General features: G+C 53.8%; 1 protein-coding gene across 11 annotated transcripts in view; it reads right to left on the bottom strand.

The window, feature by feature from the left end:
• Cntfr (ciliary neurotrophic factor receptor) overlaps positions 1–26,129 on the bottom strand; it is a 48,490-nt gene that overhangs the window by 4,437 nt on the left and 17,924 nt on the right. For 3 of the 11 annotated variants that reach the window (XM_063226133.1, XM_005004065.4, XM_063226137.1), the window contains 7 exons: positions 24,242–24,355; positions 16,903–17,107; positions 12,677–12,761; positions 8,367–8,600; positions 1,879–1,996; positions 1,542–1,708; positions 176–339 (listed from right to left, as the gene is read on the bottom strand). In XM_063226133.1, the coding sequence (XP_063082203.1) occupies positions 176–339; positions 1,542–1,708; positions 1,879–1,996; positions 8,367–8,600; positions 12,677–12,761 (768 nt within the window). In that variant the 5' untranslated portion in view covers positions 16,903–17,107; positions 24,242–24,355. Of the gene's footprint in view, positions 1–175; positions 340–1,541; positions 1,709–1,878; positions 1,997–8,366; positions 8,601–12,676; positions 12,762–14,702; positions 14,797–16,902; positions 17,108–21,129; positions 21,350–24,241; positions 24,356–26,129 lie in introns of those variants that run through there. The other 8 variants (XM_013153430.3, XM_005004066.3, XM_023565498.2 and 5 more) reach the window with 6 other exon arrangements.

Below are 26,129 nucleotides of genomic sequence, written 5' to 3'. Positions count from 1 at the left end.
ACAAGGTCACTGGGAACCCTAAGGACATTTCTATCTGCTTGATCCTTTCTCTCCCAAAAAGATCCTCTGACTGCCATCAGGTCTCATGCTGGAGCTGCTGTCACCTGGGTATGGGTGCTTCTCATGCTGTGGCTTTGATTCAGGCACCTAAGATCTGGGAGGACAGGACACTCACATGCTGCCACTGGTCCAGGATGAGTGGCCGGTAGCGCAGAAAGAACTTGAGAGGAAAAGACTCAGGATCAGGCCACGTTGAGGGGGTCTGCCATGTCACCTCCAGCCGGCGAGGGTTGCTGGGCACTGGCCGGGCTACCACATTTTCTGGAGGGTCAGGCTTCACTGTTTAGGAGAGAGAGTTCTATTAGTGTACTGACCACTGGGAAAAGTGCATTTTGTCACCATTTCTACTGCTAACCATTGTCATATTCGTCATGGTCATCATCCCTCTTCTCTGCTGTCAGTTCTAGCAACCACTATTCACAACCCTCTCATTACCTTTACTGCTGATATCCCCCTCACCACCAATGATCGTCTCTACAGTAAGCGTTACCAGGTCTTCCTACTAGTATCCCAAGTTTCATTGCATCATGTCAACACCAGCCCCGTGCTGACCAGCATCTCAGTCACAAAGCCCACATGATGCCTTCACTGTGACCACTGTCACTCCCACTGCCAGCTGAATGACTTGTATGCCAGCATCACACATTCGCCGGGCCCTGGTTTCCCCCCAACTTTTCCAGTTCTAAACTAACACGTGTCCTCTCTTAAGAGAGCCTGGGTCTGAAGCTGCTCTGTGGGCTAAGGTTAAAAGGTAGCCGCAGATACTGCAGACCTGGGTTAGAAACAGATTGGTGACCCCATGGGAACATCTAAGGGTCCCATATAGAAATACTCTGGCTGGGGATCCAGCCTTGGAGTAGGGAGATGATAGGGGCAGACAGAGTGTCTGGTGGAGATGAAGCAGAGAGAGGTAGAACTGGATGGGGCAGAGACCAGTAGAGGTTCAGGCTGGACGGATGGGAATGGGCAGGAGGATCTGGCTCAGCTGGGGCAGCAGGCAACAGAGGGTCTGCCTGGGATGGGGCAGGGGCAGACAGAGGGTCTGTTTGGGAGGGGTTCGGGGAGAGTGTAGTATCTGTCCCAGTCCTGTCTCCTGTTCTGACACCTCATTCATCACAGGCCGTAAGGAAGCCATTAGCATGGGGGCGGGGGGGCTGCAGCTGCACAAGGGTCTGGCCCAAGTGCCCCCTCCCCCTCCACACTCTGGAAGCCAGAAAGACGATGGAAAGAGCCGCTGGAGAGTTCTCTCAGCCCTGCAGGCAAGAGACACTCCTTGCATGGCCACAGGTGTGTATACATCATGCATGTATGTACACATGTATGCACATATCATGTACACCTGAGCACAGGCATATAACATACCACATACATGTGCATGCCTGTGACCATCATCTCTGCTCACATTTATCTCTGACACGCTTCCACTTGTACACTCCCAGTGAAATAGGCAGAGGGGACCCCACCACCACTGCCACACGCACCGATGGTGAACTCGTCGAAGGTGATGGCCGTGGCGTTGTGACCCAGGGCGTTGCTGACACTGACCGAGACCTTGTACTTGATGGTGGAGAACAGGTGCATGTAGCGGATGTGGCAGCGGTTCTTGAGGGCTGGGTCCTTTTCACAGACCATAGTTTTGGAGCCGTGCCTGGGGAGGGGGAGGCCCAGGTACTGTCATCAACATCAAGGGTCACATGGGGGCAGGCTGGGGTAAGGTCAAGCCCAAGGCTGGGCTGGGGTCAGGACTCAGGGCATGGTCGGGGCTAGAGGAAGATGAGAGGTCAGGGATGGAACCGAGTCACAGGTGCAGCTACTCACAGCACGGTCACATTGAAGGTGTTGGGGAGGTAGGTGGGGGTGGGTAGATGCCAGTTGCAGTAGAAGCCCTTGGGGTAAGTGTTGGAGCGGCAGCTGAGTACGGGCTCCCGCGGCGGCACTGGGGGTGAGGATAGCAAGGTCAGGACATCCTTAGAGCCCCCAGTCCCCTGCACTAGTGTGGAGACAGGTGGCCCCAGAGCCCCAGCCCCCAACCCATCATCCATGCCAAAGGTGGGGAGGTAGGGGCTGTCAGCGAGGGTCTGAGGCTTCCCAGGCCACGGAGAGCCAGATGTTTAATTAAAGAAAAACAAGGACTGTGCAGAGGAAACCCCCCACCTGCTCAATGGAGGCAGGAACTGTGGGGAGCGGGAGCTGTGGGCCTCAGCCCATCAGTCATGGAGTGGAGGTGACGTCCTGGGGAATCGGCCCCAGTCCACATCTCCCACCATACTGTCTCCTCCCAGGACAAGATTATCCTATGGGGACCAAGCTGAGTCTTCAATGGGTCCTCTGGTTGCCAGGTTCATTGGGGGGCACTTCCTAGAGAAAAGACACCCCAGGAGAAACTGAGACACACAAGAGCTCACTGGTTACACAGGAGAGCAGTGCTGGGCAGTGAGTCATGTGCACATCTGGGTAGGTGTCTGCACACAGGAGTGTACACTGCATACACATGTGTGGGAGAAGCATGAGTGACTGGTGACACGCAGGAGCATCTATGTGAAAGTGGATGTGATGTATGTGGAAGCATCTGTTACAGGAAACTAGAGTTCCCTCAGTTCACCTCAGCCCCAGTCCCTGCTTCTCCACCTCAAACCATTCCAGCAGCCCATGACATGATCAGCAGTTGCCTTCCCTCACTCTAGAATGTGAAGCCCCAGAAAGAAAGCACACCGTAAGCCAGAGCTGGAAAGCCCCCCCCCCAATATGGTTATCCACCCACATGACCATACTCAGCAAGTCCTTTCTGTTGTCTAACCACACATTTTGCTGCTTTGAGCACTTAGCCCAGCTGTCCTACCGTCCAGCACTGGGCCAGGTGTGAGGACAGGCAGCTCAGGTTCCTGGAAGGAGGCAGCTTCTGAGATCTGACCCCGGCAAGGAATTTCTGTCTGCGGCTCCAGGGACACTGACACCTCACTTCTGCCCTCCCCTCCCCCACCCTGCCTGACAGGTGGACAGGAAATGGGAGGGGGCAGTTCAGTAAGCCAGGGACAGTGAGGGGAACATGTCTATGCTTGTAGGGTGGCCCTGGTGACACACGGGACTGCAGGCTTCTGTCTGCAGTGCACACATGATTCTGAGTGACCGTGACTGCCTCACATGTGCGTGTGCCCAGTGTGAGTGACACTGTGGAGGAGCCCAGATCTGGCCTTACAGCAGAGATGAAGGGACAGAGAGGCATCAGGAGAGCTCCTCTGCAGCAGGTGGAGTGACAGTGTGGGGGCCTGGCAGCTCTGCTGCCAGTGCCAACTGAGCGCTACCAGGGCCAACCTGTGTTCAGCACCCTTCCCGTCCACCTCCCCAAGGAGGCCTCCCTGGCCCCGCACCTGGTCCATATTCATCCTGCGTGTGTTTAGTATCCCTCCCCTATCTGCCCACGGGTGCTGAACTCTGCATGGGGGTAGGGGCGGGGGCAGCCAAGGACACAGGAAGTGCCTTCTGGGGGCCTGTGGGCCAGGCCAGAGTTGGCAGCCACCCCGGGAGGAAAGGACATTCCGAGGTCGGCTGAGAAGCCTCCACTCTCTGCTCCTGCTGCCACCCCCCTCCCTGCCTCCAGCTTCAAAGGAGAAGGGCGCTGGGGGTGGAGTGGAGACTGAAGCCTGCAGAGTCAGCTCCCTGCTGCCCAGGACACTTTGGAGGACAGAGCAGGCCAGGCACAGGACTCTCAGGCCCCCGCCCCCGGCCAGCTCCCCCACTGACCAGTCTCTGCCATTCCCCTCTGGCTATCCTCCCCACTTAGACTGGCCTCCCGTTCAAAACTCCCCCTCCATCCAGCACCCCATCTGACTGAGCAGGTTGAAGGGGGGCCAGGGCTGGGCAGGGGCTTTGTCATCTGGCTACTCCTGCCTGGCCCTGGGCCCTGAGGAGGGAAGGGCTTGGGTTTCCTGACAGGGACCAGGTTTCTCAGAGGGAAAGGAGGAAAGAAAAACAAAGCAAAAGGAAGAAAAGGAGTGACTTACTACAGCTGGGGCCCAGCTGAGGGCCGGGTGGGCGGTGGTGGGGTGCTGTGAGACATGGAGTGCGAGACTTTAGGGACAGCATGGGATCGGGAGGCCTGCTATGTGTTGTGAGCTGGAGGAAAAGCTGTATTTAAGACACTGTGATTGTGAGGCACTGCATGTGGCTCTGAAGCTTCATGAACGAGACCGTGGGCAGTCATACAACTCTAAGGCTGGAGGCTTCGAGGGACTGGGTGGCTCGTGTGACTCAGAGTGAGGCTGCGGGATTACAGGGCATCTCCGCCTGGGAGGCTGTGCCTCCAGGGTCCTGGTTGAGAATGCTACTGTGCCTGTGTCTGAAACACAGTGACAGCTATGGTGCACACATGAGACCTAGCTACATGATGGACCTGTGGGTATGGGAAGATGCTCCAGATGCCCACCAGATCTGTATGTGTGGGCTGGACACTGCGGCACGTTAGAGAGGGTTGTGAACAAAGCTTTACACACACATCACAGCATCTGGAGCACTCTGGGCGTACAAGCATGCTCCTAGACATCCGGGCATCCTTAGAGTCCTCTTGTGGGGGCTCCCAAGATGCCTTGGTAACTGTCAGCTGTAGCAGGGTATCCCATGTGTGTATGCGTGTGCATGCATGTGTGTGCCCCCGCTGGCCCAAGGTTTGTTTGTTTTCCTCCTAATTGGCTTGTTTTTCCATGTCCAGCCCACCAAACCGCATGTTTTTCCTCTCATCTCGCCAGCCGGCCTGGGCTGGAGCCCCCGGCACGCACGAGGCCTGCCCATGGCTCAGAGAGGAGGAGGGGCGGGCTGCCTACACCCTGGGCCAGGCCAGATCAGGCCAGGGTGGGGCAGCATGACCCTCTCACTCCAGCCCTGCCCACACCACACCCACACTCCTCTTCCCTCCCAACATTCAAGGACCATGGCCTGTCCCAACCATATCTTGTGGTATCTCTCAAAGCACCCCAAGTTCTAGGCTGTCAAATGCCCCTTCCTGCCTCCTGCTCATGATTTCTCCCCAGACATTTTCAACCACAGCACTCTTCCAGACAGGGCTGGGAGAAAACAGTGCTGAACCAGGGGTGCTGAAGTCTCCATCCTGACCACTCTCAAATTTTAAAAAATCTGAAAACTGGATAAGGAAACCGCCCATTTAAAAATTATTTTAATCTCTGGTTTGTTTTAGCTTAGAATCAGAGTGACATTAAATCAGCAGAGTCTAGTAAACAAAAGGATGCTATTAAAAGGAACACTGTGATCCCATTTCCTAATGTGGGGGCTCCTTTCATCATCCTAGGTAGGAGTCTTTGGAGTTATTTATTGAGGATCCACCCGAGGGCACAAATGTGGATCAGGAAAAAACAGTGCAGGGAGCAGCCAGCCAGGTTAAGGACTCTTTCAACAGAATGTTTTTATGAAACAAACATAAAAATCTTGCATGTTTAAGATAAATTTTAAATAAATTAATTTCTGAATGACCCACAAATCAGGAGTAACTTGGTCCAGTTCTCTAAGAATTGGTAATAAAGATAATTTGATATTGAATGTTGCCAAATCTAGTCTCTTGTTACTTGTTTAAAGTGGCTGAGACAAACATGATTAATATCCCCTGCTTCTCTGGCCAGGCCTTTAGAAGGAAGTAAGTACCTGCTACGAAGGCTACAGACAGTCCATGGCCAGCCCTCTGACAGCAGGGCCTATGATGGGAGAGCACTGTGTGTGAGCAGTCTGGGCACTGGACACAGCAGGGCAGCTGTGGGCATGCCCTGTGGATAAGAACCATGGCCGTTACTTCAAGACCCAATTCCCTTCCAATGAGCTCTTAAAGATCACAGGAATGGGGCCCAGAGTCACCAAAACTCACTCATCCCTGCTAAACCTTATCCATCCTGAGGCCTTTTGAGACACATGCTGAGAAGACAGGGCTATGGGCGACTCATGAGCTCCCCCACCCCGGTCAGGGCCCAGGGCTTGGCTTGAGGGCTCTTCTGCTGCTGGACACCAGTGTGCCTGGTTCTGTATTTCTCAGACTGGCCAAAAGGGGTCACTCCACACTTGGCTTGTTAACTAAAGGGTTTGGCTTGAATGCCATTTGACTTAAACACTTTTTTGAAAGGAGAAAAGTGTATCTCCACCAAAACCTATTTTCATACTTCATTCAGCCCCACTGGTGGGTCAGTATTTTTGGAAGGAACTTTGAGCAACTCTTCAGCCTAACATTTCCCATGGCTGTCCGCACCAGCCTGTCTCCAAACCCCTTAAACATCTTCTAGGTAGCTTCCGGGGAATACAGGAGCTGTCTTTGGGTTCTGGAGAGAATCACACTCAAATTGGATGAGGGTGGAGGAACATGAGGTTTTTTGGTTTTGTTTTGCATTTTAAAGACAAGGTCTCACCAAGTGGTTTAGGCTGGTCTTGAACTCATTATCTAGCCCAGGCTGGCCTCAAACTTACACTCGGGAGGCCTCCTCCTGCCTAGGCCTCCCGAGTGCTAGGATTACAGCTGAGTGCCACCTTACCCAGCCAGAACATGAGTTTTTTACTAAAGAGGAAAAATGGAAAGGTTTTCTTAAAGTTCACTCTTGGTGGGAAACTGCGTGTGAGCAGGTCACATGACCCTCGGTGATGCTGATGACCTCACCATTTTGCCTTGTCCCAGCCCTCTTTCCAGATCACTATCACCTGATCTCCCTCCCCTCTACCTTCCTGCTGGCTTCTGCTCTCTTCTTGTGGCTTATTTCTCCCCAATATCTCCTTATATGCTGATGGTCTGGATTCTGGATGTCTCCTTGCCCCATCCTCCCTCCTGTGGAAATCTCACCCCCTTCATGGCCTTAATACTGACAGCCCCGGAAGTTTCCATCTCCAGCACAGACTCTGATCCCTTAACCCCACACCCTTGGACTCAGTGATTATCCAGTTGTCCCATGAGTACCACCACCCTACAAGTCTGCAGCAGATGTCTGGGAACCACGTACCCTTTACTCACACCATCTCTCCCTGCCAACTTGGGGAGTTATTTGCCTAAGAGCTTCCTCTGGCCACTAAGACCTGTTTTTGCTTGTTGGGACATCAAACCAAAACTGCTGGGGAATTACGGCATTCCCCTACACACACACACACACACACACACACACACCAGAAGTAAGTGTATAGACACCCCAGCTCCCTCACCCTGCAGGCAGAAAAGTGTGTGTTCGGTATTCACATCCAAGGCTCCCTCAGTGACGGCTCCAGTCACCAAGAGGTAAACTCTGATAACAAATGCACTGCTAACTTAGCTTACTTCTTCTATATCAATTTCCATTTCTTTATGGTGTTTCCATCACCATCTGCCTATGAATCCTCATCTAATGAGCTGATTCTAAGGAAATCCAAACCTAGACACTGTTCAAACAGAATGCAGCGTCTCTTCCTCCCATTCCTTTCTGCTGTAACGATTGTACCTCCAGCTACCTCCTACTCCCTACTCTCCTGTTCTTGCCACCTCCAACCAATTACCAATTCCTGGAGTGGGGGATTATAGCTCAGGGGTAGAGCATTTGACTGCAGTTCCTGGAGCCCCAACCTGACCCCATCTTCCCCAACTCCATGCCCTGGGCCCTCATCCCCTCGCCTGTGTCTAGCGACAGCCTCCTTCCTGCTCTGGATTTTCCCCATCCAACATGTCTCTCCCCAGCTTCCAGGACAAAGATTTGCTACCTTCCCCCTTTAAACCAGCCCAAGTGGCCTCCCAGCCACTCCCAGTTTCTGAGGCCTGTACGTCACACTCAGCTCCATGCCACAAATCATGTTTCCAAAAAGCCCAGTGTATCTTCTGAGTCTCCATGTGCCCCCTTGCCTAAGAAGCTTTCTTTCGCGGGTCCTCCCAGAGGGCTTTGACCTCTACTTGCACAGCCATCTGCCCCCTGGCATCCCTCAGACCTCTGGCCAGCCCTTTGAGAAGAGACACAGTCAAACTACCTGAGCTCAGAGCTGTGACTCTAGGGTCCCTTCCCACTTGGGCCCCTCACAGGCCATGCCTTGCCAGCCCTTCTGTGCCCATTCTGCTGTAACAGACAGGACTTTAGGATCCCAAAGACACTTTTAGAGGTGAGATACACAGGTATTATGTCTAAGGGTCTAGATTCATTGGGCAAGACCAGGCTCAGAGGTCAGAACAGGTTAGGGTGGAGCCAGAAGGCAGGGGTCAGGCTACAAGCCCTTCCCTCTCCCTAGCCCCTCCCATTGGAAGAGGACTTGGTCTGCAGTCTGAGCCTGAAGGTAGGTGGGAGATCACATAAAGCGGTAGGGGTAACACTTACAGCCCACATGGAGCAAGACTTGGTGGTGCAGGTGCCAGGAGTCACGATGAAAGCAGGCATAGAGGCCACTGTGGCCCAGTTCCAGGCCATGGAGCACCAGCTGAGAGCCATTGAGAAGGTCAGGGGCCAGATCCGTCCCGTTCACTCGCCACGTCACAGCTGCGTCCCAGTTTGCTGTCCCACATGGCAATGTCACATCTGAGCCCAGGCGCTCATACTGTACGTGGGGTGCCTCTGTAGGGACGGAGAGGACACAGCAAAGTTCACAGGTCACGGCCCTACCTAGCACCACCTGTGAATGTATATAGACAAGACCCATTGAAGGTACACAAGTGAGACCAGGGAGAGGCGCTGTGACCATTAGACTGGCTCACTGGCTCGGGAAGAAGAGGATGAGTAATTTCTCTTTTGCAGGTATATGAGTGTTTCTAAAATTGTATTTGTGTGATTTACAGGAGCTCAGAATATACATGTGCACATGTGTATATACACATGTGAAAGAAAAGAAGAGTGAGGTTATCCAATTTGTGTAGTGTAGGAAAAGTCAATTCTCCATGAGAATCCTGTTCACCTCCAGTACCCAGGGGCATTTACAAACTTTTCCCAAGCCCCCATGAGTCTAACTTCTTGCCACCAACAGGTCCAGCCTGTCCCTGACCCTCATCATCCAAGGAAGCTGGCATTGAGAGATGCCAGTCCTGGATTCTAATCTCTACCTCTTACTGCTGTTTCTCTGCCTCATCCTTGTCTTTCCGTCCTGTGTCTCTCTCCATCTCTCTTCCTGCCTCTCTCCTTCTCCCTGACTCTCCTTCCCTCCAGAATCCTTCCCCCTCTGCCATGTAGGGCTCAGCAGAAGTACAGAGGGTGCACCAGGAAGTGACCCCTGGGCAGCTCCTGGCAGTAGTCCACTTTGTGAAGTGGGACTGTAGTGTCGGGAGAGGCTGGGGCTGAGTGAGTGCTCTGACCATTGCTCTCCTGTGCCTGGGAAGGAACTGTCAGAACCAAAAGCAAACGGCCAGCCCTGGCCTCGGCAACCCAGGCACCCAGCCATGAAGGACTGAGCCCAGGAGACTGGAGGTGGAAGGGTGGAGGGAGCACCTGTCCAGGGGCAGCCCCAGGTGAGGAGGCAGTGAGCGGGAGAGTGAGGCAGATCCAGCAGAAGCAGCAGAGAAGCAGGCACACAAAGCCCAGGAGACCGAAAGGAATTGGAATGGAATGGAATCCTAGGACACCCCAGCTCCAGCTCCTCACTCTGCCCCCTGAGCCTGGAAGGACAGATGCTTCACTCTTCCCAGCCAGATCTGTGGCGTGAGGCTGGGAGGGGAGAAGGGGGGGCGAGGGGCAGGGGGGCCTGCAGGGTCCCTCGTTAACACTCTTCACATCTCCCTTCCAGAGAGCCGCCCTGCTGAGTTGGGGGATTTTCAGAGGCAATTCCTGTTAACGAGCCAATTAAGTTGGGCCAGTGGCCTCTTAATTAGACTTGTTAACACTACCAGGATGGGGGGGATATCCCCCCCAGCCTGCCAGCCACCCCTCCCCCTTACAACAGCCCCCTCCTCAGGACTGCTTCTCTCTGCTGGAACATCTGTCCCTGTTTGCTGCCTCTGTCGTCTGGTTCCAGGGTCTCTGTGTGACTCTCTTACTGCCTGTCTGTCCTGCCCCTCTCTGAGCCTCTCTGTCCCTGTCAGAGGAAAAGAAAGCAGGAAACCCAGCCAGCCCTGACCACTCGTCTGTGGGGCCTGGGACCAGCCAAACAGAGGATGAACGGGGCGGAAGGGCGGTGGCTGGGGGCCTTGGAGGCCACAGCTGTGAGCCTGGACTAGAGACTGAACAGGGGCCTCCCCCTGACCAGAGGCCCAGTGTCCATGATTCAGGCCATTGAACCCCCCGCTCCAGTCCACCAGCTCCGGCCACTAAGCGGCCCCCCTCTTTCCTCCCTTCCAAAAACCTGGAGCGTCCAGGAAACATGCCAAGCCCCTCTCTCTGAACACCACCCCCCAGCAGAGACTTTGTATCCAGCTGCCTGAGGAAGAGGCTGAAAACTGACCGTTGGGGAGGGGGGTGTGACCATCATCTTCCCAGTGGCAACACATCCAGCTGACCTAGAGCAACTCAGAATTAACATGAACCCCAGACGGCCTTCAGTGCAGGGAGGCAGGCACAGCCACAAGAGGAGGAGACAGCAACGAAACAGCACAAAAAGTACAATGGCAACCAGGTGACATTTTCCCAAGACCATGTACCCTCATAGGACAAACAGAAACAACCACACAACAATAACAAAACAGGTATAAGTGCCTGTCTGGCAAGCGTGAGGTCGTGAGTTCGATCCCTGGTACCAAAAAAAAAAAAAGATTAAAAAAATGACAAAACAAGGATGAAAGGGCAGGGCAGGAATAAAAAATGACAGAACACAATGTGGAGGCAGAGGAGTGGGTGACATGACCATCACACAGTGTTACAACTGCTACAATAATGCAACTGCAACACACACAACCAAGCAATAACTCCAGAGATGGCCATAATTTAATCCTTTGTCTTTGGACAGCTTTCCTCCCGCCCTGTGGGTGCCCCTACTGATGTGCTGTCCATTTCAGAAATTAAATCAAGCAGCAGGGGGAGGACGGGGCTCTTGGCCCTGACGCGGTGACAAATGCTCCAAAGGAATCAGCTGTGAAAAGGTTGTTAGAAGCCAGGATGAGAGGCAGAGACAGGATGAGGTCATGGACATGGAGAACACAGAGGGACAGAGCTGACGGCTCTCTCACACCTGCACACACAGACTCACATGGGGACCACATGCCGGAAGGAAACAGTCCTCCCGGGCGTCCTAAGCAGCTTGACATCACTACACACACAGGATGAGGATGGTCACCTACGAAGAAGCAGCAGCCATGGGACTGCAGTCACATGTGGACACTGCAGAGACAGTGTCCCACTTCAGAAACGGTAACACCTGATACAAGGTCACAGGCATTCATACAAGGGCACTGTCACCCACAGGCACAGTACGCATGGAGGCAGGTCTCTTACACAAGGAAACAATTTAATAGGAACATAAAAAGATACAGCACTGTCACACATGAGGTAGAGTCTCAAACACAAGAGTACAGTCTCTAAAAGGGCACAGTCACACAGACAATGTCACACATAGGACACAATTCACAAGGGTAGAACCACACACAGAAACCCACTCACACAGGGACATACAGTCACCTCCGCAAGAGAAGTCTCCCACCGTCTCAGAGATGTGGCCGTGTGGCAAGGCCTCAGCCACGTGAGCCACCCTTTGACACAAGTGGAGACCTCTGCATAAAAGGCAGAGACCACAGACAGGCCCTGCGCAGGCGCTGTGGCCAGAGTCTCTCTAGGTCTCACTGTGTTGATCTCATCACAGGCAGAGTCCACAGAATCTTAAACCCATGACCCTCCTGAACCCACACCTGAAAGGTGGCAGAGCTCAGCCATCAGTTCTGCTCCATGCCAGGGCTCATAGATGCTGCCTTGTTTCTGTCCAACCCAGCTGGACAGAGAAAGGGGCTGGAGATTTAGCTCAATGGCATAAGTGCTAGGTCGAGAGTTCGATCCGCAGTTCCAAAAAAAAAAAAGAAAAAAGAAAAAAAAAGGCAGGAGAAAGACTGGCAAAGCAGAGGGGCATTTTTTCCCCCAACAGGGGTGCAGCACTTGGTTCTAAGGGCTATGGGAAGGACTCAGCCCTCAGTGGACAAACAGGTGGCAGAGGAGGCTGCCAATGGCCCAGGCTCTTAGCAAACCCTCCCACTCCAGACTTTCCAGCTGACTGACTGGTCCCCTTCCTCAGTGCACCAGACGCTCCCACCTGTGCCCCTGCCTGCTTCACTGTCTCTGTCCCCGTTCCTTCTGGGGAAAGCCTGAGGGTAGACACTAACTAGCAGTCTTTCCCACTGCCTCCTATCAGTGCTCCCAAGCCCACACAACTCTCTTGAAGGAGATTCCCCTTTACCCCAAATACAGTACTGTCCAGGTCTCCAGGCCCTAGCCCCACTCTCAGTTCTCTTCCCACCTCTGTGCCCTGTATTCTTCCTAATCGGAAACAGGGACAGATCCTTTCAAGTCAGAGACACCATCAGCACATGACCTGTGCCTCCGAGACACCGCTGGGTCACCCTACATGTCAGTGTCACGTGACTACACGTCCCTCACCAGGCTCATATGCAACAACGCTCGCATGTGCCTGTGTGACTCCGGCGTGGTGCCTGTATGCAGCTATGTCAGTGAGAGTTCATGTGCAGCCCTGCGACAAGGTGGGCAGGAGGTCCCCCAAAACTCACCCTGTGGACTGTGTCTCTGGGTGTAGACAACTGCAGCAGCAGCAGCAAGCACGGCACAACAGGCCCACGGGACAGGAGCAGCCATCTGTAGAAGAGACAAGTAGGGGAGAGGGCAGCGTCAGCCCAGACTGGGGACCCGTTTTCAGGCAAGCCTGGGAAATCCCAGCCGGGGGCCAGTGCACCTGATCCCCAATGCCCTTCTTAATGGCTCAGGATCCTCTTTCCAGCAACAGAAAGCAACATGACTGGCATCCACGGGCAAAGGTTTTCTACGACAGTAGGAGGCAACCCACAGCGGTTTGCTGTCCAGTAGGCTGCTGCTGCAGAGCACAGGCAACGTGGATGAGTTACAGAATAGTGTTGATGCCAGGGTTATTTTTCTTTCTTTCTTTTTTTTTTTTTTTTTTTTGTCTTTTTCTTTTTTTATTGGTACTGGGGATCAAACTCACGACTGCCTGCTTGCAAGGCAGGCGCTTATGCCGCTGAGCTAAATCCCCAGCCCCCAGAGTTATTTCTCTAAAAACAAATTGATAACTTTACTGGTGAGTTGGCTAATTAACCATAAGATCACAGACTGAGAGGCAAGGGTACATGAGCCTTGTCAGATGTGGTTCACACTCTACTGTGTACCAGTGGTCTAGAAAAAACAAAGAATGTTTATATGTAAGTCCTTGTCAGGAACCCCAGGAGCCTGGGACCCCTGGCCCTGCAGATTACTTGGGTCTACATGTACCCATCTAGGTATACAAAGCGCACTCAGAACATGTCCCCAGAAGCTAGGAAGGACCCAGTGTCCTCCCTGGTGTCCTGCTTTCTGGGATGAGTCCAGCTGTGCTCCCATTCCCAACTGCAGCACACACTCAAACCTGAGGTAGAGAAATAACTATTTCCTGCAGAACAGACCCCAAATATGAAAACTTCCTCTTTCAGTCTGACGGAGAATTGTCAACCACAGAGAAGCAGAGGCCAAGAGAGAGATACTGAAGGTCCCTACCACTCAGCCAAGACTACATCAGAGACACAGACAATACAGACAACTTCACAGCAAAAACACTGCTGAGACAAAGGCCCAAACAACCACAGAAAACTCCAACAGAAGAGCACGTTAGAGACCGTTCCAGAGATCATGAGACAAAGATGGGTATAACCAGATAACCAGCCGGAGGAACTGTCAGAAAATAGCCTATAACCCAAAGAGCTGCCATGAACACTAAGAGACTCTTCAGACCCATGCGTACACACTGCCGGAGAAAGTACAAGCAGCAGAGGCAGAGAACCCACCAGCAACACAGTCAGAGAAACTGTCTGCCACACAGGCACATAAGTACCAGAGAAACTAACAAGACACACCAGGCATACACCCAGACAGCACCTGAGAAACAGCCAGACCCACAGCTCAGTCAGGAGGAATCCTCACCCTACAAACGCTGCCAGAAACACTGTCAGACACACAGTCAGACGCTTTGCCAGAGACACTGTCAGGGACACAGCCAGAGACACTGTTAGAAATACGGCCAGAGTGTTAGCCAGACACACATGCAGGGAAACTGACAAGAGACATACTGCCAGATACACCCAGAGAAAGTGCCAGAAACAGCTAGAAACAGGGCGGGCATGGCTGTCACACAGGGGAGATGATGGTGGGTAACGGTCTGCAGCAGCTGGGTGGAAGAGAACCTGACTTTCCGGGCTCCTCTACAGAAAATGGGTCCTGCCTGGCCTTTGCGCTCCCCAACCTCCCCAGGAAAGTCCCCTGCTTTGCATCTGTTTGTCCTCTGGGCCACAGCACAGGTCCCTTGACTGCCTCTCCCTGGTACTGCCCTTCCCGCAGTACTAACCGCCGGGGCCTGAGCCACCACTTGGCCTGCCCCTTCTGACCCTCAGCCACACCAGCTTCAGCTACTCCTCGGGCTTGGGAGGTTAAGACCAAGGCCAGAGTCACACAGCCAGCAAACCAGGCAACAAACCCAGGGGTGTCTGGATTCAGACCTGGTACAGGAGAACGAGAGAGAAGCTGGAGGCCTACCTGGTTTTCCACCTCAGCTTTTGCTGGTCGCCCTCAGACCTGGCCCCTCCATCTCTGCCATCTGCTGATGCCTTTCTCCTCACAGCCAGAAAGATCTTTCACCGCAGTGCCAGGTCTCCTGCCCACCACGTGGGAACGGGAACCAGGCCATGGGCAGGGAGATAAGCAAGTAGAGCGGACTGAGGTTAGATGACAGGATGGGAGTGTCAGATGGAGAAGGGCTCCTTCTGGGTGCCAGTCAGGTAAGAGGGGGAGGTGTCTAGGCACGCACACCCGCACATACCCCCATGAGCATGTGCATACACACACAATGCTCAGGCCCTGAAGGGGGAGGGGTGGCTTCTTCATCAAAGTCGCCTCCATCAGCCCGATGAGTTACTGTAAGGGCCGGGCCCTGGGCCAACGGGGCTGCAGCCACGGGAGACAGGCACTGCTGAGAGTGAGCTAGTGCTGCAGAGTGGGGGTGGGTACCAGACAGACACTGCAGAGTTGAGGCACCCAGAGAAAGGAAAGACCCAGGGAGGAGAAACGGAGAGGCAGGAAGAGAGGCAAAGCACTGAGCAGAGACCAAAAGAGACAGGGAGAGCCAGAGCTAGAAATGGTAAGGACATAGGAAAGAAGACAGGGCTCATGGGAGATGTCCAAGACAGAGGGAGAGACAGATCCAAAGGGTCTCTGTGCCCACACCTAGAGCATCTTGGGGAGACTGCCCAACTCTTCTAGTGGGAGGGAAGAAGGGGTCAGTGCAGCAGCAAGAAGTGGTGTCAGGGCAAGACAGCAGGGACTGGGGGATTCCCTCGGGGTATAGGAGCCCAGCCCCCAGGGCACAAGAGTGAACTGAGATCCTACCCCTGCCCCTGCCTCTGCCAATCCAGAAAGCGTCAGGCCATTTTCCTCTTTCCTCAGAGTCTCAGCTGGACCCAGGTCCCAGATGGGGAAGTTAAGGCTTGAGGCATCCAAAACATGTCACTGAGCTACCTTGGCTTACCTCAGCCCCCTACCCCAAACAAAGAACATCTTTTCCAGGAATTTTCCAAGCCCACATCCCATGACTCCGGGATAGATCTGGATGATAAATGCTATGCAGCCCTAGACAGGAGTCTGCAAACTGGCCCAAGTTCCCTATAAGCCCCTTGAAGAGGTCAGCTCCAGAATGAGGGAACAGGCACCCCCACTAGCAGGAAAGGAGCCCAGTGCCCAGCAGCACAAAGGTCCAAGCACCTGTCCCAATGTAAGATCCCAGTGTTTCGTTACACACACACACACACACACACACACACACACACACACACATACACACGGCACATAAGACAAACCCTTGGGCCCCAATTTATTGCAACTATCCCTCTGTAACACAAATACACCATTACACAGTGATAACACCACCCAGGGAGAATGATACAATAGGTCTGCTGACAATGACACATGAAATGTCTCCAGTCACTGTGATGTAGTTGATGAACACTATGCACAGTGACACCAACAGCAAGAGAAGGACACTCGTTGAGGCTGACACAATGACAGAAATCTCAGAATCCAAGATATAAGAGGCTGACGGTCACACAGAGTGATGCCAACGGTGACACTGACACAGTGACAAGGTGTCGATAACCTCGCTGAGTCACAGAGGGACACCAGTCCACAGTAACACCAGTACCCACGGAGGATGACAGTACACGTGCCTGGCTCCAGGTGATGGACCTCAGTCAGCCAGTTCTGGAGTGCAACTTGGGCTCCAGGACCCCGACCCCTCTTACCAACCCCAGGAATGTTCCTGTTACTCTCTTTCCCCTCTCCTCCTGCTCAGCTGAAGGTAGAACCTGCAGTAGGGAGCTGTGCATTCAGGAGCCTCTATTCATCCCGGCAGAATCATGCCCCATACTGTGGGTTACCCACAGTCAGCCCTGGAGATTCCTCACCCCAACCAGGTTGGGGTTGGCGCTATGGTCACTACAGACTGGGTCTCAGCCCCAATTGTGTTTGAGTGTTACCAACAACAGTGTGTTCTGAGATCTGGAGGGGAGGCTGGCATGATGATCAGATAGGCTGAGTGACCTAGACTGTGAATGAACAGAGAGGCCTCACAAACCGCCAAACACGATTACAGGGCCACCTCCCAGGAGGAGAACTGAGATCTGAAGGCCCCCAGCCAGGATCACCTTCACTGCCAGTATGGGGTGGTGGGGTCAAGAACATTCACCTGATAGAGGGTGTCTCATCCAGTGCAGAGCCAGAGTGACGTCAACTTCCAGGTCCCTCTCAGCACCACTAGACTTCTGAATCCAACGGAGCGAGGCAGAAAGGACACCATTTGCCCTGGGCCTCATCTCTTTCCCTTCCCTTCACAGCAACCTGTAGTACCCATTACTGATTTAAACGCCTGGGAAACTCGGCAGGCCTCAAACCTGCAGAGGAATTAGGTTGGAGGGAAGAAAAGAAGATATATACACTGTACTTGGAGGTGGAGAAAAAAACCAAGAGGGGATGGGGGGAAAATGGGGACAATGACAGGAGGGCTAGGGAGGAAAGCACTGGCCTGGCAGAGAAGAGGCCTGGGAGAGACAGTGAGGGCGGCTGGGAAGCTCCAAGATGGGGAGGAGGGGCTGAAGCCGGGAGGCCCCCAGATCCCACCAGGCCTAGGCAGCCTGGACAGCGTGGGCGGTGGGGGTGGGGGCAGAGGCCTGAGGCGTCCAGAGGCTGCAGAAGTGGGGGGATGAGGAGGGAGGCCTGGCCCCTGGCAGCTGGCCCGGTAGGCCCCCACCAAGGAGGGGGCTGGCCCAGGTCAGGGGCCAGCTCCTGGGCTGAGGCTGAGCTGGCTGTGGGCAGGCTCCTACTCCCCCAGTGTCTTACAGCCCTTCTGTCTCTCTTGTCTCAGGATCTTTCTCTTTTCATCCTTGCTAGAATCCAGACCTGTTCCTCGCCTCAGCTCTTGGTGCCCAAAGCGACACAGGACCCAGAAGCTATGCCTGGGTTATGCAGCCCTTTCCGCCTTCTGGATGATCTCATGGCTACCCTCTCCAAGGGCAAACGTTGGGTTCTCGGGGGGGGGGAAAGCACCCCACAAAAGCACAGCCTTCCTCCTACTTCTTAGAAAGGGGGTAGGATAAGCTGAGCACCAATGGGAGGGGGGCCAGGAGGGAGGCAGCAAGAGCTGTCCCCCAGCTCCAGCCGCTGGCTGAGGTTGTGGAAAAGGAGGCGGCCCAGTATGAGTGAGTTGGGGGGGGTATCCGCACCTGCTGTTGTGACCTCCACAGCCGGAGATGGGGGCCAGGATGGGGGGGACGACAAGATTCCGATGGATTTTGGCAGCGGCCTGGACTCTGAATGCTCAAACCCCCCACCTCCAGCCTCTTGCACCGTGGGGACCCTGAGATCAGCATGTGCGTGCCCCGCTGCACGTGTGTGCGGGCGTGTCGGAGGGAGCCTGGGGCCTTCCTATGATGGGCCTGGCTGGGCAGCTGGGGAGGTATCCTGGGGAGATGGGAATCTGTTCTGCCATCCTGTGCCCACATGTGAAAACCCATTTGGGGCCCTGCAAGCTGTGGGACCCAGGCATGGGATCGTATATGCACATACACAGAAGCCTCTGCTCAAGCAGCCTCTAGATGCAGAAGGCCTGGGCTTTCTTCCTCAGAAGTCATCTGGTCTAGCTTCCTGCCTCTTGAACGGAGAGCAGGAAAGGGCAGACAAATTCACATCCTCCCTTTGGGCACATGGGTTCTGGACAGTTTCACAGAATCTGAGACACCAGTGCCAAATACGGTAACCCTCAACCCCAGTCCAGAATCTCTTCTGGCTTCCAGAAAAAGCAGGAGGACTCCTTCTCCCAGAAAAGGTCCTCAGAGTCTGATTAAACATGAGTTTAATGGAGAGAGACAGACTGCTATAGCAAGAGGTAAGACAGCTGAAGGAACTCCAGGAGAGGCAGAGGCTGGGTAGGCCAACAGGTTGGGTTGAATGCCATTACCTTTGAGAGGGCAGGAAAGGATCCCAGTAGGGGTGGGAGGGCAGGAAGGAGGTTACAATGAAGAGCCCTCCTCAGAAACAAAGGTGCACAGAATGGTTTTCTGCGCTTGGAGTTTGATTCGAAGACCTATGTGCCTCAGCATCTCCTACCATACCCCATCCCTGGCTCTATCACTGCTATGGTGTAGACACACCCTTGAAAATGTACATGCAGGCCCATGCACACAAGCCTGTACACACACACACACACACACACACACACACACACACCCACACGCGCGCGCGCGCGTGCACACACAGATGGAGGCTACAGTGTGTGTGAAGTACGGGTTTGTAATAAAAAGAACTAAAGAGGATCTTTCTAATAGAATCAGAGTTGAGCTGAGGGACAGAAGCTTGGAATGTCTCTCTGTTCTGTTCTCTCTGCACCCCCCCCCAACATGCATATGCACCATGCATGCTGCTTCTGAGGAACCTTCTGGTCTGCTGGGTGAGAGCGAGCCATCCTTCCTCCCCCTTCCTCCCCTCCTGCACAGTGGGGAAGCCAGAGCAATCTGTTCCTGATGGGTAAACACAGGCCCAAGTATGCACACACGCATGCTCACACACACACCCGCAACTCAGGGTCACACAGTATCCAGTGCTCACTTCACCCCAAGATGAAGCACACACTTAGCCTCTCACAGCCACTCTGTGGGGCTTCCCACAGCCCCCAACTCCCTGTACACACGTAGTCAGAGCTTTACAGACCACCCAGGCCGCCTCTCATTCACAGGCACTCAGAGTCTGCCGTCACAGTCACACAGCACAGCCTCCCACAGGCCGCTGTGTGCACACACAGACTCCTTCACACAAAACAGCCCCGCTCTCACATATGGATGCTATCACACACTCAGAACCGTGTATCTTCCATTTCAACACCACTGCACACCTCCAGAAACTCAGCCCTACCACCCTGTCACCCTCAGCCTCTCACACCCCACGCCCACAATGGGAAATTCAGAGATACACACTTGAATAGTCAAGCCATGCTGGGACCTCAAGTGGCCTGGCTATGCTTGAGAAGAGGGAAATAAGCCAGGACAGTCTACATTAGGAAGAGAAAGGAAGGGAAATTCTGTTCCCCTTAAAGGTGAGGAAGTAGACAGTTATTCCCCAGGTGGACTTTTCTTCTAGTAACCCAGCTTTCAACAATATTAGGGACTGAAGGGAGATCTAGGCCTGAGAGAAGGGGTGAACAGCAGGGCTCCAGAAGCAGCCCACTCCCCAGACCTTCCTGTCACCCTTACCTCCCCTTCCTCTCAGTCCAGCTTCCTGCTGTGCACTTTCAAGCCTCCCTGAGACTTCTCTGTGCCCATAACTGTTTCTAGGGCACCTGGCTGTCAGGCTTCAGTGCAGAAAGGGGAGAGGAGGAGGAAGAGATAAAGCTTTGATTCCAGTACACTCCCCTGCCATGCCCCTGCCAAAGTCCCGTTCTCACTTCAGGCGCCCTAAAGGTGGGGGACAGGAACCCAGAACTGGGCAGAGCAGGTGCTGTGCTAACCAACCACTTTGAGTAAGAGTCCTAAGGTCCTTAAGACCCTGCAGACACCCACCCACCCCACCCCACCCCAGCCACAGGAGCTAGGCTCAGCCGCTGTCCAAGGACAGAATTCAGGCTGCACTAGCCAGTCCCAGCAAGGAACAGTCAGCTGTAGACACCCTTACTATTTGCCAATCTAGGTGTAGCTGGGGCTCTGATCACACCCCTAAAATGAGCCTGATAGGGCTCCATGGAAACCAGGTAGGGTTGCAAACACCAAGCAGCAGGACCTAAGGAAACTAAGCAAAGGCAATCTTATAAAGCCAGACGATAGGGATGTGGGGAAAATTAGATAGCGGAGACAAAAGAAACCAGGCAGAAAGGTGTAAGGAAACCAGGTGACAAGGCCCAAAAGGAGGTAGGTTCTGGGAGCCAGATAAAACCAGGCAGCACCGACTAAAGTTAGCTAGTAGGTGTGGAAAAATGAAGCCAGGCTTCAGGGATCAAATGAAACTAGGCAACAGGCCCACAGGATGTGAGAAAAGAAAGATATCAGGAGCTCATCCCCCTGTCTAGATGTCACCCCACACCCTGGGCCTCTCTCTCAGTAGCCCCCTCCCCCAGGCCGATGGACACAGCCAGAGCCCCCTCCCCTCCCAGAGGCCTGGTCCGACTGCAGCCAATGGGCCCTGGCCCCATCCCTGGGACCTCAGGAAGTCCCAGTCCCTCCCACCGGCTGCAGAGGCAGGGGGGCTGGGGGAGAGAAAGAGAAGAGGAGAGAGACAGCTTGGCAGGGGGAGCGCAGCGCAGCCGCGGGGGGCGGGGGCCGAGAAAGGAGCGGGAAGCCGAGGCGGGCTGGCGGGCTGGCGCGGGCGGGGGCGTCCCAGAGGCGGCGGCCGCGGGGTGACAAGTCCTCGCTGCAGCCGTGTGGCCACTGACCTGCGTCCCCGCGCAGTCACCCGCTCAGCGCCTCCAGTGCCGCGTGGGTCCGCCCGGTCGCTCGCGGGCATCGGCCCTCTGTGCCTGGGCTCTGGCAGCCCCGGCCAACCCCGAGGCAGGAGCGGCCCCCCACCACAAAGGTCCCCACGGGCGGGCGGCTGGGACGGGGCCGGCCCGGCCGGGGCGACACGGGCTGAGCCGCCAGCAGAGCCGCGGGGCGGCCGGAGCGGCGGGAGGAGGGGAGGAAGCAGCGCGCCGAGAGCGAGCGGCGGGCGGGCGGCGAGCAGGCAGCGAGCTAGCGAGGGAGCGGGCGGCATGCAGTGAGGTCATCCTTTGAATCTAATTGTCTGAGTCAGGAGGAGATGTGGCACTTGATGCAGGGGGAGGGGAGGCGAGGGAAGGGACCCTCGGCTCTCAGGCCCCACCTCCCCACGCTCCCGAATAGCAGGGCCTCACCCTTCCCCATGCCAGGTTCCTCCAGCCACCCCCGAGACCACTGCCTGTCTCAGGGCTGACCCCTGCTGTCGGGGTACCACCAGGCAGTGAGATGCACAGCCCGGTCCCCGGTCTGGGGGACCGGCCTAGTCTTCTGGGGGTGATGGGACCCCCTCCGTCGCCTTCTCACATTTTTTACCGTTAGGAAGGCCACCAACCATGCACAGGTGATATTTCTGCCCTCTGAGGGGAAAGGGGAAGTTCGACAGTCTTCTGAGTTACTTCTGTGCACTTTAGGAAAATGCTCCCCATTGCACCCCAAGTTACTTCCTGCACTGAAAATTTGATGGAATCTGGAAATTGAACCTCAGCTCAGTCTTACCCTCCAGAATTAACAGTGCAAATGCCAACCCTTGGGTAGAGATGAAAGTCTCCAGCTAACCCCAGTCTCATTCTGCTGGTCCAAGCTCCTGTTCGGGAGGGAAAGGAGAAGGGCCACAGGCTAGGGTCCCCAGGAGCTATCCAAGGGACCAGGCTGCCCTCACGGGGTAGGCAGGCAAGTCAACAGCTGGCCTTGGCCTGTTGAGCGGCACACCCATGCATGTACACGTCAGCACATGCACACATGTACGTACACACATGGGGTTGGGGGGCACGAGGTGGCTGGGGATGTTCACACCAAAGGGCCACCCCTCCCCTCACCCCTGTGGGGGAGGGGTGATAAATATTTAAGGGGCTTTTAGCTCAGAAGGGGCTGAAGCTGGGGGAGGGAGGGGGGGATCCACACTGCCTGATTAATGGGGTTACAGGCTTGGATCAATCCGTCCGCCCCCGCCCCACTGCTCCCTCCTCCTCCCTCCTCTTCCCTCCCTCTGCCTAATGCGCTTTATCAGGAGACGCTTTTCTGACTTGGCAGCCTCGGCGTTTTAAATAGACCCATTTAGAGCTGGGGTTGGGGGAGAAAAAGGGGGGGTGGAGGGAGACAGAGACTGAGACAGGCTGGGAGACAGAGACAAATCAGGGGAGAGAGAGAGCCCCGGAAGAGAGAGACTGGAAGAAGAGAGACAGAAGATGCAGAGAACTGAGAAGAGAGAATGAGAGACTAAGAGTGAGACTCCCCATGGAGAGGAGATGGGGAGAAGTGATGGGAGGCCAAAGGGGAGGTGGGGGCTTCAAAACAGAAACAAACACAAAAAGCAACACACACACACACACACACACACACACACACATACACACACCCCGAGGGAGGCACTGCAGCAGCCCAGAGAACCCAAAGAGAGGCTCTCTGCAAGGGCTGAGTGCTAGCCTGGGAGACAGCAGATATCTTTTATTTCCAAAAACAGTTTTTCATCCACTTTGTTAAATTAAAAAGCTGTTTTTAAAGTGATGCTGGAGGTGCTGTTGGGGGAAGGTGGATGAAACTGCCAAGTCCTCCCTCCCAGCCCTTCTCAGCCCCCACAGAAGCTGCCTCAGCCTGAGCCCCTGGGGGAACTCCAGCTCCCCTGCTCTCTGAGATCCTCTGAGATCCCTAGGGACAGGGTCATGGCATCCGAGCTACTGTTCCCTGGCAGGAAGTCCTCCCTGCTGTCTGGCCTCAGTCCCTCTTGCTGTGGGGAACACATTCTCTCTCCTAAGCACTAGCCTAGTCTTCCCAGCCCCTGTCCTGGCTCCCTAAGTCATTCCCAGTTTGGGAGAGCTCAAGGCTCAGTAGTCTGCTTTCCCAATAGACAGGCCCTGCCCAGGTGTGCACCATAAATATCAGCTATAGGTGTGAACGGTCACTGCCTGACCCCACACCACTCTGAGCTTCATTCACACCCATTACACCAAGGCCTTGGGCTCTGGGAACAGTGGGATGGGAAACTTACTCCTTGTATCTCAAACAGCCACCCCTTCCTCCATCCTCTTCTGGGTCCTGATTCCATCTAAGCTCCTTTTTTTTTTTTTTTTAAATCTATCTAAGCTCCTTTTAAGGCCACATGTTAGACCAAGGTACCCCACTCCATTCTCAGTGCACTAACCCTAGTTTTGAAGAGTTAGCACCCTCACACACACCTGCTGCCCCAGGCCAGGAAAATGGCCAGTCTGTTTGGAAGCCGAGATGAAAAGCCCAGTCGGCCTTTGTGGGCCTCTGGCGGGTTTTGGACAATAGGCCCTTCCGTTCCGCTCCAGTGCCTTGATTCCTTGGATGCCCCCACCCCCGGGCTGCCAATCCAGGGGCCTTGCCTGGCCTGAATGAAGCAGAGAGAGTCAGACTCAGCCCTACAGCTGGCCCCAGAAGAGTCTGGACCTTCCGACCTAACATTCCATCTCCAAGCCCAGCTGCTCCCCTAATCAAGCCAGAGTGATGTTTTGGGGTCAAAGAGGAAACTTGAAGACACTAAAACACAAACATATTTTGGTATATGGGATTCAGCCCCTTAGGATAGAACCCAGTTACCTGGCTTGGTTTTACCCATATTTTTGTGACCATAGGTAAATCTCTTTCCTTCTCTAGGCCTATCATAGGGCATAAAAAGCCCAACCAGGCAGAGCACAAATTGCATAGGACAGAAGGACAAGGGTGCTGAATGAAAGGATATCACATACTTTACTGTCTCTCCCACACCTACAGCCCAAACACACCTGCCTGACACCCTGACACTGACCTGTTCCACCAGGGCCCAGCACCTACCTCTTCACCACCTGCTGCACTTAGAGCACATCAATGTCTTCCTCCTCCTCCACACCAAATTCTTTCCTGATCTTCCAAAACCAAGGGTGTGGGATGGTGTGATAAGGCTGGATTCTAGAACAGCAAAGGGCACAAATCAGAGGTCATGGGAGAGCCACCAATCTTAGTCTAGCTGGAGATTTCTTTTTTTTTTTTTTTTTCCTTTTTCCTTTTTTATCGGTACCAGGGATCGAACTCACGACTGCCTGCTTCCAATACAGGCACTTATGCCGCTGAGCTAAATCCTCAGTCCCCTAGCTGGAGATTTAGCTGCATCAGGTCATGAGTTCAATCCCCAGTACCACCAAAAAAAAAAAAAAAAAAAAAAAAAAATAGATCTTAATCTAGCTCAGAGCTCATTCCACACTCACAGCCTCTCACAAGGAGCGTGGAAGAGGAGAAATTAGAATAGTACACTCTCCTCCAGCCCTCTGTGTTGAATTTAGTTCTGAACCACAAGACAAGGAAGGCCAAAGATAGTGAGTGGCCTGACACCACAGATGATCCAAAATTGCCAGCCAAGGGCCAGGGAAATGGCTCAGTGGTACAAGTTTCTACCTAGCAAGTGCAAGGTCCTGAGTTCAATTTCTGGTACGAAAAAAAAAAAAAATGCCACACAAGCAGTTTGCAGATAGGAGCACATAGTTACCACATGCATTGTGCAAGCACACTCACACAGAGACACAGGGTCACGGGGTGGCATCAGCACTCAGCATCCTAACATCCTTTTCCTTGTTATCACTATGACTTTCGAGCCTGTTACATGCCTGCAACTGTTAGGCACCGCTTATGCATTATCTCATTTAATTTCCAACTTCTCTACAAGGCAAGTTCTATTATTCCTCCCATTTGACAGCTAAGAAAACTAAGACTTGTAGAAGTTAAGTAACTTGCCCAAGACCATAGAGTGGAAAAGTTCTAGAGTCTAAATTTGAGTACATATCTAGCTCCAAAGCCTATCTGTTACACCAGTTTGCTTCTGTAGCTCTCTCACCCATTAGCTCTGTGCCTTTCCCGATAATTACAGCTAGCTTGTTTGTATGTACTCTTTTCTTTTCTTTCTTGCAGTGCTAGGAACCAAACCCAGTGCCTCACACGTACTAAGGGAGTACCCACTCCTGAGCCATATCCCAACAAGCAGCAGTTGTTCAAGTTCTTGGTCAGCCAGACACTGTGATAAACCTAACTTGTACTTTTGTACTGAACCATCAAACCAACCTTCAGAGATGGTCCTGTTTGTGTTTTATAGATGAGGAAACAGAGACTCATAGAGCAAAAGCAGCTTGCCCAGTCATACACTGGTAGCTAGTTGGGGAGCTGATGCTGAACAGTCCAATCACTTAACATACCCTCAGCTTCCACAAGATCCCAGGAGGGCCTCAGGGTCCAACTGCCTGCCCCTAACAGGTCCTAGATATACCTTCCAAAGGTGCAATTAGGTGTCTAAACACATACTCATGAGGAAGGAACTTTGTGAGAGCCAGAGACACTAAGGAGGGAGAGTCAAAAACCTAAAACATGCTGTTTCAGACAGTCTGGCCGATGGTGACACATACAGACACAGCAAGACAAGGACCCAAGACAAGGCGATAAGAGGGTAAGACACAGACAGAAACATACACCAAGCCAAAGAATGAAAGGTGTTGGAGACAACAGAGGCAGAGGAGGCCATAGGCAGACATAAAAACACATGCAGATACACACTGATATGCACAGACACAGGCACTTACAGACCTATCTGACCTTCCAAGACAAAAATCCTGAAAGCAGCCAAGGCTCAGGCTGTGTGTGGCATGTGTATGTGCGTGCATGTTGGGGGGAAGCATGCAGAGCCTGTATTGCTACGCAC

The sequence above is a fragment of the Cavia porcellus genome, unplaced genomic scaffold (genome assembly GCF_034190915.1).
Source record: "Cavia porcellus strain 051 isolate PalLab524CR breed Dunkin Hartley unplaced genomic scaffold, mCavPor4.1 scaffold_1, whole genome shotgun sequence".
Classification (NCBI taxonomy): domain Eukaryota; kingdom Metazoa; phylum Chordata; class Mammalia; order Rodentia; family Caviidae; genus Cavia; species Cavia porcellus.
This window is presented reverse-complemented; position numbering and strand designations above follow the sequence as displayed.